The sequence below is a fragment of the Diabrotica virgifera genome, chromosome 3 (genome assembly GCF_917563875.1).
Source record: "Diabrotica virgifera virgifera chromosome 3, PGI_DIABVI_V3a".
Classification (NCBI taxonomy): Eukaryota; Metazoa; Arthropoda; class Insecta; order Coleoptera; family Chrysomelidae; genus Diabrotica; species Diabrotica virgifera.
Genome location: NC_065445.1, coordinates 128,904,026 through 128,917,342, shown reverse-complemented (window position 1 = coordinate 128,917,342; position 13,317 = coordinate 128,904,026). Strand labels below are relative to the sequence as shown.

At 33.0% G+C, this 13,317-nt stretch overlaps 1 protein-coding gene across 1 annotated transcript in view; it reads left to right on the top strand.

The window, feature by feature from the left end:
- LOC114339210 (glutamate receptor ionotropic, kainate 2-like) overlaps positions 1–13,317 on the top strand; it is a 192,667-nt gene that overhangs the window by 131,533 nt on the left and 47,817 nt on the right. The window contains exon 11 of the mRNA XM_050645520.1: positions 4,825–5,062. Within this exon, the coding sequence (XP_050501477.1) occupies positions 4,825–5,062 (238 nt within the window). The remainder of the gene's footprint in view (positions 1–4,824; positions 5,063–13,317) is intronic.

Sequence of the window (13,317 nt, the reverse complement as noted above, 5' to 3'; positions counted from 1 at the left end):
ACTCTATGCAAAACTACATTCGGGAAGCATTAAACTGGAACAAAAAATGCACAGAAATGGTAATAAAAGTTGGAAGCAAGTAAACACAACTAAATGAAGAGTGGAGATATATAACGAGCCAAGTGACAAAAATACACAATCGAGAAAAATGAGTTTTTATCAGGAAACGGAACATTATACTTAACGACAGATGCTAACTCTTGAATTTATTTAGAGCTGTTTCCAATGCAACTATCACTTGGCCCATAATACAGGTTAGCGGTATTGTTGCATAGACCATTATAATGAAAATAACAAAAATATTGATTTTTTGTCACTTGTCCCATTTTATATATCCACTCTTAAAATATTATAGAATAAAAGACAAAGAGACGCACAACTCAAGGTTAGAGATATAAAAAAAATGTGAATAATTTAAATACTAGGGACAGTAATAACGAAGGAAGGAACATCGAAATGACACATCTATCAAAAAACACTACAATGCTGAAATGTGGTACAAATAGCAAACACCAATAAAAGTGACACTCTACGGTCTACAAGTCGGTTGTCACACCCATTTCGAAGTACGGATCTGAATCTTGGCAAATGATGATAGTCTAAGATCTAAATAGGAGTTCGAAAGGTGCCCATCTGCTTGCCGGATGAAACATTTTTTTAAAATAAATTTCATACATAGACAAACACGACCAGCATGGGTTGCCTATCAAAAGCGTGTCAGAGCTATGCTTAAGGGGGCCGTAGGGGTTGAAATCAGCATTTCAAGCATATTATTTTTTTAAAGTGTGGTAAAATTATTTGATTTTTAAATTAAATAGGCATATTCAGTACAATTCATAGATTACTCAAGAAAAAATTCAAGGAAAAATACTGAATAAGGAAACGGTGGCAAATTTTTAAAAGACACCTCAAAATATAATGAATTTTGTGGTGGACATCAGAACGCATCATTGGATCATGGTAAACAAAAAATTCAAAAAGGTTTTATTAGCTTATGAGTTTCTCGAGGTAACGCTGTCAAGTTTTTTTTTAGTTTTATCTAATTTTGACTTTTTGATATTGCTCAGAAATCTAAACAAATAATTTTTTTGCAAAAAATGGTGAAAATCAACATATTTATTATAATTAAACAAATAATATGCATAAAACAAAAAATATCTCAACAGCATTACCTCAAGGAATGTCTAAAAAAAATATATACAAAATTCCAGGTGAGCTGGTCAAGTAGTTTTTGAGTTACAATGTCTACAGCCTGAAAAAAGCAGTTTTGAGAAAAACGCGCTTAAAGTATTGTCAACTTTTATTTTGACACCAGAATATCTTTTTGAATCGCGGAGTGATTTACTAAAGAAAATGAGAACAGCTGTTGACCGTTATTCACTACGTTTAAGCGTGCTGGCGCAAACCTGCTGCAAATCAAGTCGAAGGAAGGGCTATTCAACACTATCTCCCTACCTCCCCTGCTTTGCAGCAAGTTCGTGCCAGCGCGCTTGAACGTAGTGAACAACGGTCAACAGTTGTTCTCATTTTCTTTAGTAAATTACTCCGCGATTCAAAAAGATATTCCGGTGTGCATCATTTTACGATCCGAAAGACAAAAAAGAAACTGAAAATAATTCTTGACAATACCTTAAACGCGTTTTCCTTAAAACTGCTTTTTTCAATGGCTGTAGACATTGTAACTCAAAAACTACTTTACCGACCCACCTAGAATTTTGTATATATTTTCTTTACACATTCCTTGAGGTAATGCTGTCGAGATATTTTTTGTTGTATGCTTATTTTTTGTTTATCAATAATAAATATGTTAATTTTAACCCTTTTTTGCAAAAAAAAAATCGTTGTTTTGATTTCTGAGTGATATCAAAAAGTCAAAATTAGATCAAATTAAAAAAACTCGACAGCATTACCTCGAGAAACTCATCAGCTAATAAAATCTTTTTGAATTTTTTGTTTACCATGATCCATTGATGCGTTCTGATGTCCACCGCAAAATTCATTATATTTTGAGATGTCCTTTAAAAATTTGCCACCGTTGGCTTATTTTTCAGTATTTTTTCTTGAATTTTTTCTTGAGTAATCTATGAATTGTACTGAATATAACTATTTAATTTAAATATAAAATAATTCTACCATACTTTAAAAAAAAATGTGCTTGGAATATTGATTTCAACCCCAACGCCCCCCCTCCTTAAGGATAGTTATGACACGATTTTGATAGGCAACCCATGCTGTTCGTGTTTGTCTATGTATGAAATTTTATAAAAATAATGTTTCATCAGGCAAGCAGATGGGTACATTTCGATCTCCTATTCGGATCCCGTACTATGATGAAAGAGGAGAAAAAACTGGAAATAGTAGAAATGTACTATCTAAAAAGAGCGTGTCGGATATCCAGACTTGATCACGTCCCAAATTAAGAAATAAGAAAAAGAACAGGAAGGATTTATAATACCGTAGATAGAATAGATACAAACAGCTTGTATGAGTACGAGTATGTAATGCGAATGAAAGATGAACGACGATCAAAGCAGACCTTAAACTATGTTCCATGGAATAGAATAAGAAGGAGAGGAAGAGGAGCTTTAGAATGGAGAGAAGGAATAAAGAATCAGTGGAATAATGAAAGATGGAACCATAAATAGGTCAGATGAGGCGGAGCCTAAAATATAGAATAGAACAGTCTATTTTTTATCACTTGCATCTAGTGGATATATTTGTACGTTTATCGACTGCCGCATTCTTAGACCTTTTGGTTTCAGTAGATATGACGGTGATATTGTCGAGCGATTATCAAAAAAGATAATACGAGGAACTGCAGCGAACAATGTATTATAACACAAATAATCGAAAATAGGTATATTTAGGGCTGAATATCGTCTTCTCTTATGTTTAAATTCAAACCACACATCCAGTTGAATTGTCTAGCAGATATTTTAGTCCAGGGCGCATCTGTTTTGGGATGGACGTTGAGAGGTGACTCATATTTTTTTGCAGAAATTGCTTGGAATTAACTCATACAATGATAATTGAGTTATCCTACCACTCAAAAAGGCCCGGAACATTGTTTAAATAATCAAATGTCAAAAAATTAAGGAAAAATTCGATGTTTTTCTTTATGAATTTTTTTTAGTTCCTTCTTGTTTTACCCAGAAAAACTTTATGATACAATAAAACAATACTGTAAATTTCGTTAAGATCGGTTTAACAGATTTTGCAAAATAAATTTTGCAATCCAGCTTTGGCAAAAAAATTCATTTTTTCAAAATGTCGCAGGACTGAAAATAAAGCAGATAGCCAATTAGAAATTTTTTTGAGTATAGAAAAATACTCTACCTTTCATTTTTGATTTTCAAAATTAAAATCGGTTAACTACGACGTCGTCAGGAATTTATTTAAATAAACATTAATTTTTGGTGCTACGCGCAGGACAGCGGTGTTCAATTCACACAAGTTGATTTCCACCAAAATGTCTTCCAATCTTTATCTAATAGATTATTTTCTTACTCTATATTCTGTTGTATTTTAATATTTTAATTCCACAAAAATCAAACTAATTTGATTATTGTTTGTGAAATATTGTTTAAATATCAATCATTATCAAAGGTCATTGGAATGCCCAATCAGAGCAAACGTATCCGCTGTCCTGCGCGTAGCACCACAAATTAATGTTTATTTAACAAATTTTTTAAAAAATTTTAAGTGGCTACTGTGATTTACATCTCGGTCTATGTCTAAAACAAAACAGTAAAAAACATTAAAGCCTTTGAGATATGGTGCTACCATCGCATTTTAAAAATAAGGTGGACGGATACAATAAGAAATAATGTAGCACTAACAGTAGCGAAGGAAAGATTTTTGTATTTTTTTCAAACAAGTCGATAATGATGCTGAGGTGCTGATAGTTGAAACAGAAACGTCTTCCTATTGGGGAATCGCCTCTTGCCGTCCTTCTACTCTATTTGTTGTCATTAGGCTTATGTGGTCATTCCATTCTACTCTTCTGTTTCTTAGTCAGTTATTAATGTTCTCTACCTTGTATCTCAGTGTTATATATGTACTTCTATCTCTGTCCAATAGTGTCTTACCATCGATTTTTCGAAGGGTTTTCATCTCCGCTGTTTCGAGCATTCTTTTTATCCTCTCTGTGTCAGGTCGTGTTTCTGCCGCGTATGTGATTATTGGTCTGCTGACTATTTTGTAAATTCTGCCTTTCATATTTTTTTTCCGGATTTTTATTTCTCGATATTGTGTTATTTCGGCAACCTGCTGCTCTGTTTGCTCTATTCACTTGGTCTTACACTTCTGTTTCGAGCGTTCCGTAGCTACCTAGTGTGATGCCTAGATATTTAAACTCCATCACTTGCTCTATTATCTGACCCTCCAGCTCTAATTTATATCTTATTGGATTTGATATTATAGCCATGCATTTTTCCATTTTGGGGAAATTAATATGTTAAATTTTTTGGCGGATATAATATACTGGTGCAGCATACGTTGTAAATCATCTTCTTCACTTTGAGAGATTAGTGTTGCATCGTCTGCATGGCCAGACTATTTTAAGTTGTTTTTCTCCCATTTTTTAGTTCTTGCTCTTTTTATTATTTTCTCCATAATTAGGTTGAACAATAAAGGACTCAATGAATCCCCCTGAGCGCTTTATTTTATAAACTTATGTATATAAATTTATATGTGTATGACAATATCAATTATGAATATAATTTTTTAATATTTCTTACGTGACCTCTACTTATATACAAGTGATAATTTACTAATAGTATTTACTCTATTCTTGAACCGTTTTTATTTACCGATAATTTGTAGGACAAGTGGTTAGCAGACGAAAATAGTGATTTTGGGAAAGCTTACCAGTTATTATTAAAAGACAAAGACAAGATTAAAATTATCGAAAATAGTGATGGAGTGGCTATGGCACAGAAAGGACATTATGCATTTTTCATGGAAGATCAGTCTATCCAATATGAAACTCAAAGAAAGTGCGATCTTTATCAAGTAAACGGAAAACTTGATGAAAAAGGATACGGATTAGCTATGAGGAAAAGTAAGTGTGAAATATTAAAATAAGTTTTGAAGATGGTAAAAAATAAAAGTTTTATTTTCAAATGCAGATAGATTCACAAGTTTGCGTGTAACAAATGTTTGTCAAAATGTTAATATATATTATGTAAATCTGTATTTAAATTTAATATTTTTAATTACTTACCTTGGAAATTCTACTATACATAGGCATGCCCTGGCTGAATACCCTTATTTTTGATTTTCAGTTTGTGTTAATAGGTCTCGACATTCTTTTCTTTGAGCCCGTCTGATCCAAACAGATCTCCCATGTCACTGAAGCTGAAGCTTACCGTGTTTGCTGTCCATTGTAGTTTCCTACATCCAGTGTAGAATTTTTGTAACCTGTAAACATTTGTACAGGTATTTTTCTTGGTGTGTTCTAAATATTCCTGCATCTCCTCTCTGTTGTTCATTATAGTTATTATCTTTTGCTGCCCAGCGCCTCGCAATCGCAGTTTATGGTTTCTTATCGCAGTCTACATAACGTCTCCATTGTAAGTGCCTATCTTATTCAGGAATTCTCTTACTGGTGCTTGCCTATTTAATGTTCCTCTTAATGTTCTCCATTTGTTCCTGCTCATATGAAGCAGTTCCTCTGTGCTGTTCAACTGCTATCTCATTATTTCCCTTTTCAGATTGTAGTATTACCTAATAGTCCAATCAACAGTCATTTTCTCGTGGAATTTTGAGAACCAAGGTCGATTTCCTTGAAAATTTGGATTTAGGTAGTACCTAATTATAACCTTTGTCAAAATCTACCTTATGCCGAACTGCGCTTTTGCTCTGGGGATGAAAACAACCCCATCTATGGGATGAAAATTTTATAAACAAAATAACTATGGAAATCGATAGAGTGATCAATTCTAAGTAAATTTTGTTCCATAAGTTTTTTTTGCAAAATTGACACTTTCCAAGTTATTTGCGATTGAAACTATGCATTTTTCATTGAAAACACTCAGGTTTTATAACTGTTTTTCATAAATAACTTAAAAAAAATTAATTTTATAGAAAAAACCATTAAAAACAAAATTATAGCTAATAAAAAACAAAGAGATTCGCGTCTGAAAGACCTATGTAAACCCAATAACGACTGAGTTACAGTCGAAAAAATGAAAGAATACCCATGAACGATCACACCAATCACTTATTTTGTATTTGCTCTTTTTTTATCTATAACAAACGTTCTATAGAAAAATGTGTGTTATCTATAGAAAAAGACAGCAAATACAAAATTAGTGATTGATGTGATCGTTCATGGGTATTCTTTAATTTTTCCGACTGTATTGCTCTTTAATTGATGGATATTTTCGAAGAACATCGAAATGGAGAAACTTTAATCTCAAATAACTCGAATGTGGTGCAATTTTTTGGGAAAAATTAAAAGACATATTTTAAAGCACAATAAAACTGCTTTCAAATAAACCCTTAAAAAAGTATTTTGCGTAAGAACTGACTGACTTGTGACGAAAATAAAGTCGCCCTCTGCTTTTATCCTTTTGAAATGTAAAAATCAAACCCTCGCCGTTACACTCCTAATAGCAATGCATAGCTTTCCACTTGAAAATAATTTTATTTAGTTATAATTGATACGATCCATGTGAGTTAACCGGTTTGGAATGCTTAACCAAAAAATGACATTTTTCGAATTTAAAAAAAGTGCGTTTTCCTTAAATAAATATAAAAGTATTCATAGAATGGAAAATTTCTTCAAATATTAATTGTAGAATATCTTTTACTAAAAATTTTGATTTTTTTGTTTTTTATCATGAATACTTTTAGGTTTATTTAAGAAAAATGCATTTTTTTTTTTTTTAATTATAATAATATCATTTTTGATTTGATCAACTATTTTTTCTAAACTAAGCATTCCAACCCGTCGAATCACATGGATCGTATCAACTATACCTAAATAAAGTTAATTTCAAGTGGGAAGATATTAGTTTCAATTAGTATTGTAACGACGAGGGTTCAATTTTTACATTTCAAAAAGAAAAAAGCAGAGAGCGAATTTATTTTCGTCATAAGTCAGTCAGTTCTTATGCAAAAAACTTTTCTTTATTTGAAAAATTTCTAATGAACTTCAAAATATGTCTCTTAAGTTTTCCAAAAAAACTGCACCACATTCGAGTTATTTGAGATTGAAGGATCTCCATTTCGGGGTTCTTCGAAAATAACCATCTTTTAAAGAGCAATAATTCAGTCTTCATTGGGTTTACTTAAGTATTTCCGACGCGAATTTTTTTGGTTTTTTATTAGCCGCAATTTTATTCTTAATGATATTTTTCTATAAAATTATTTTTTTTTAAGTTATTCAGGAGAAACGGTTATAAAACCGTTTTTTCAATGAAAAATGCATAGTTTCAATCGCAAATAACTTGAAAAGTGTCAATTTGGCAAAAAAAATTATAGACCAAAATTTACTCAGAATTGGTCACTCTACTGATTTCCAGAGTTATTTTGCTTAGAAAATTTTTATCCCCTAGATGGGGTTGTTTTCACCCCCAGGGCAAAAGCGCAGCGCCGCATATGGTAGATCTTGAAGAAGAGTGTCATTAGAGATTTAACCCAAATTTTCATTAAAATCGGTGTTGATTCTCAAAATTTCACGGTTTTACAGTTTTTTACCGCTGATGAGTGGTCTATAAATGGTTGCTTCAAAAACGGTGCAGTTCCTTTCCAGAAAGAAAGCATTTGCTAATTATTAGATTTCGAGATTCTTACCCTCCACACCCTATCTAGTCATGGATCTTTCTATATACCAAATCTTACCCTGTTGGTTGTGATGCTCTTTGCATCTCCGTACATTCCTACCTGGATAGGTACCTTGTGTGAATTCTTAAAAATGTATCTTTTTGCTTGCCATTTGATCCAATTTCGCAATAAGGATGTCCTTCGTCACAGTCCCTGTTATACATACACACTGTTCCTTGAGAGCGAAGTTTTAGTGATTGTGCGGAATATCCGGTTTTAACTCTCATTTCTTCCCATACATGCATATTATTCTCATAAACGTTGTCACTGCACTACGTAAATTTTCTAACTGCAGGTTCTACGTAAGTTTCGAGTTTAGTATAACACCAAGATAATTTACCTCTCCATGTAGCTGAATTTCTTGATCGTGCAGCTTTAGAAAATCGCATGCCTCTAATTTTCATCTGCGTGTGAAAGCAACTATAGTGGATTTATGGGGAATGGGGACTTATATTTTAGTAGCTCAATCTCAATTGTCAAGGTTTTAGGTCGGGAAGATCATGCACGGACGCTATATTTATAATGAGGCAGGTTCAAGAAAAACCATTAGAATACAACAAACCGGCATACTTATGTTTCGTGGACCTTAAGAAGGCATTTGGCAGGGTCAAATTAAAGGACGTTCTCCATTTATTGTACGCAAGAGAGGTACCTCTCGGAATAATTAAAACGATCGAAAATATCTACCAGAACAACAAAATAAAAGTAAAGGTATATGAAGAACTAACTGACCCAATTGAAGCTGGCAATGATATAAGACAGGGAGATTCCCTAAGTCCTATATTGTTTAACCTAATCGTGGACGAAATAATAAAAAAAGTAAAAACAAAAACAGGATACCAAATGGAAGAAAAACAACTTAAAATAATCTGCTATGCAGACGACGCAATGCTAATCTCTCAAAGTGAACATTATTTACAACATATGCTGCACGAATTTAATATAACTGCATGGTTGTAACAGCAGATCTAACAAGGTGTAAATTAGAGGTAGAGGGTCAAAAAATAGGACAAGTCATGGAGGTTAAATGTCTAGGTCACGGGTCACCAATTAGCGGACCGCGGTCTGCTTCCGGACCGTGAGCTAGTTTTGTGCGGACCTTCAATAAATTGAGAATATACCTAGTGTTTGGCAATTTTGAAAATGTTTGGCCATGAAATTGTGTACTATGTTTGGCTCAACTTATGTGTGCGAAGCCGCTTTATCAATAATGAACTTATTAAAAATCGGTAGAGATCTCACTTAACAGATGAATATCTCAACTCCCCAATGAGACTCAGTTGCACTAAACGCACTCCAAACTTCAGACAGGTTGTAGATAAAAAAATGTCATTTTTCTATTTGATAATTTAATTTTGTAAAGAGTTTTCCCCCTTATTGTTATACTTACTAATCATTACTTTTGAAATTAAGTAAGCTGTAATAAGTTTGCAACACACACCTTGCAATGAAACTAATGTAGAAAAGATTTACAAAATAGTCAGCAGACCAATAATCACATACGCGGCAGGAACACGACCTGACACAGAGAGGACAAAAAGAATGCTCGAAACAGCGGAGATGAAAACCCTTCGAAAAATCGATGGTAAGACACTATTGGACAGAGATAGAAGTACATATATAAGACGGAGATACAAGGTAGAGAACATTAATAACTGAGTAAGAAACAGAAGAGTAGAATGGAATGACCACATAAGCCTAATGACAACAAATAGAGTAGTAAGGACGGCAAGAGGCGATTCCCCAATAGGAAGACGATCAGTGGGAAGACCACAAATACGGTGAAACGATAAGTTACTGAAGCCACATTGAAAAAAGAAACAGTCATGTCCATACCAGAAAAAGAAGAAGAAGTTATTTGACAAGTTAGTGTACTCTATTTCTGTTTCAACTATCAGCACCTCAGCATCATTATCGACTTGTTTGAAAAAAAAACAAAAATCTTTCCTTCGCTAATGTTAGTGCTACATTATTTCTTATTGTATCCGTCCACCTTATTTTTAAAATGCGATGGTAGCACCATATCTCAAAGGCTTTAATGTTTTTACTGTTTTGTTTTAGACATAGACCGAGATGTAAATCACAGTAGCCAATTAAAATTTTTTAAGAATTTTTTAAATAAACATTAATTTGTGGTGCTACGCGCAGGACAGCGGATACGTTCTACATTAAATTTGAAATAAAAACGGTTTAATGCATAATCCTTCTAAAATGAACGGTTCCAAAGTTACAGAGGTAGTATAGTACAATTGGTCCAAAAAAAGGCCTAACCCAGACATCAAAAATAAAAGTTTTCCTCCAACACCAAATTGTTCTATATGGTCCACATGTCCACATATGGTTCAGTAAAAAGTTACACCATTTTGAGCGGCCGGTTTGGGGGGGAGATGGGGGAGAAGTCGGTAAATTAGTAGTTTTTTTACGTTTTTCGTCAATATTTCTAAAACTATGCTTTAGCGTAAACAATATTCTCTACAAAAATGTTCTTCATAAAATTTAAAACAAAAAGGTTCCTATACATAATTGTTATAAAATCAACGGTTCCAGAGTTACGGAGGGTGAAAAGTGGAGGTTTTCGATACTTTTTATATTTCTTGGGCAATTAATGATGATTTTGGGTAGTGAGGTTGACGTTTCTTCAAGGGCTTATCACTAACATACCATCGGCCACTGAAATAGAAAATTTGATTTATAAAACCTAATCCTGTTAAAGAAAATCAGTAGGAAATTGCCCAAAAAATATAAAAAGTATCGAAAACCTCCACTTTTCACCCTTCGTAACTCTGGGACCGTTGATTTTATGACAACTATGTATCAAACATTTTTTGTTTTAAATTTTATGTAGAACCTTTTTGTATAGAAAATTGTTTACGCTAAAGCATAGTTTTAGAAATATTGACGAAAAACTTAAAAAAAACTACTAATTTACCGACTTTTCCCCCTATCTCCCCCCCAAACTTTTTACTGAACAATATGTAGACCATATAGAATAATTTGGTGTTGGAGGAAAACTTTTACTTTGGATGTTTAGGATAGGCCTTTTTTTGAACCAATTATTATACTACCTCCGTAACTTTGAAACCGTTCATTTTAGAAGGATTATGCATAGGACTTTTTTATTTCAAATTTAATGTAGAACATTTTTGTATAGAAGGTTGTTTATGCTAAATCGTATAGTTTTAGAAATATTTACGAAAAACCTAAAAAATTACGAATTTACCGATTTTCCCCCTCTCCCCCCCAAACCCGACGCTCAAAATGGTGTTACTTTTTTCTGAACACTATGTGGACCATATAGAACAATTTGGTGTTGGAGGATAACTTTCACTTTGGATGTCTGGGTTTGGGTCTAGTTATACCATAGTATATATCAGAGAGAGTTTTTAGGGTTAAGCAAGAAGAAGTCTACTCGGAACTAAAAGAAATCAATGCAGGTGTACCACAAGGTAGTGTAATAGGACCGGTTCTATTACTATTATACAGTAGTGACATCCCTAACGTAGATAATAATACAATAGCTACCTTTGCTGATGACACTGCCGTCTTAGCCGTAGGTGAACACCATGAAGAAGCAGCAAGAAAACTACAATTCTCTGTTAACGGACTTAACAAGGGACTAAATTCTGGCGACTTAAATTAAATGAAATGAAGTCAGTGCATAGAAATTTTACAAACAAGAAAATTTTGATATCTATAGTATTTTCCCTTGGGATTAGCTGGAGCAAATAATATTTTCTTCCTATTTACTACATTTATTTAAATCAAACTTTTACATTTACATCTTTTTGATACAATAAAAATCTGCTGTCTAATATTGACATGACTATTGACAATTGACATTAACCAAAAATAGCCTGTATGACACAGAATGGAACTAGGAGGTTTTTAGCGATTCGCTCAACAGAAAAAACAATACTTTCTTGTCAACGTAAATAATACTCAGATACCATAATATGCCGTTACCGCAAAATATTTGGGTATTATATTAGACGCTAGGCTACGCTGGAGGGCCCATGTTAAAAAGAAACGAGAACAACTTAATATCAAGTATCAAAAAATGTATTGGCTATTGGGAAGACAATCCACTCTGTTGATCTACAAAAAAATACTTTTGTATAAGCAGATTATAAAACCTATATGGACATATGGCAACAAGCTATGGGACTGCGCTAGTAATACAAATTTAAACACCATTCAACGATTCTAAAACAAAGTGCTAAGGAGCATTGTCAACGCTTCATGGTAATATAGGAACAGTGACCTCCATAGGGACCTAGACATGGATACTGTTAACAAGACCATAGAAAAATTTACCAAGAGTCATGAACAACAACTTCTTCAATACGTCAATGTTGAGGCCATCCAGTTCCTCGACAACACAGATCTAGCTAGAAGACTCAATAGGAAGAAACCCTTCGAGTTATGGTTAAGTGAAACCCCTTAGATAAGTGAAAAATAGTGCACGGTGCAAGTGATGGTACAAGTTAACATTTGTGCAATAAATTAACAGAACCTAAGGGATACTATTGAGTTTGTTCTTAGTTTTAAGTTTTTAGTAGTAATCTTGGTTAGAAATAAGTTGCTCATTGATCACATTATTTGATCAGATTCTAATGTTCTTAAGCATCTTATTAGTGTTTAATAAATAGTAAAAAAATGTCATCGTTTCGACCAAAATTATAAGAAGTAAAATGTGATTTTCTATCATTTCTTTTATTACAATCTATTTCGTGCTGTCGATATTTTCAGAGTTATGGCGGAAAATAGTGATAGTTAAAGTACAATTTATTGAATATCTCGTTATTTTTTTTTTTTTATTTTGGCTTAGACTTACCGTCATACTGCCAGACACATAAGGAGTACAAGTTATCAAGTTATACAAAACAGGTTTAAAACAAAGAAAACAACTAAAAGGTATTAAGTAACACTAAGCTTAACAGCTAAAACTACTACCTACCAAAGCTATTAATTAAAAATGTTTAAGGGAATTATAATGATAATTTGCTGTCTTTTAAAAAGTTAATTAAAGAGTTGTATACATCTACAGAACCAAGTGATAATAAATATAGTATATTCCAAGGAGTTGCTACTTTACATTTTAATAAATCATTTATTAATTTAGATGAGTAAATTGTATTTTTAGAACAACCAAAAAATATATGATCTAAATCACTTTCCTCTTCACAATGCTCACATTTATCATTATCCAAAACCTGTATTTTAAATAAATGCTTTGGATAACATGCGTGCCCGAATCGTACTCTAATAATAGAAGTTATGTACTTTCTAGAAGCTCTACAAGACTTGTACCAAGGAAATTTGGGAATATCGGGCTGAATTAACGAGTATCTATTTTGATTCACAAAAGAGTATTCCTTCCACTGGTAGCTCCACTCCCGATGCAGTGTTGACTTGAAAGAGATTATACTATCAGTCAGTGTTATTTTATGTAGAATACTGGTATCGGATGAAACGCTTTCTTTGGCT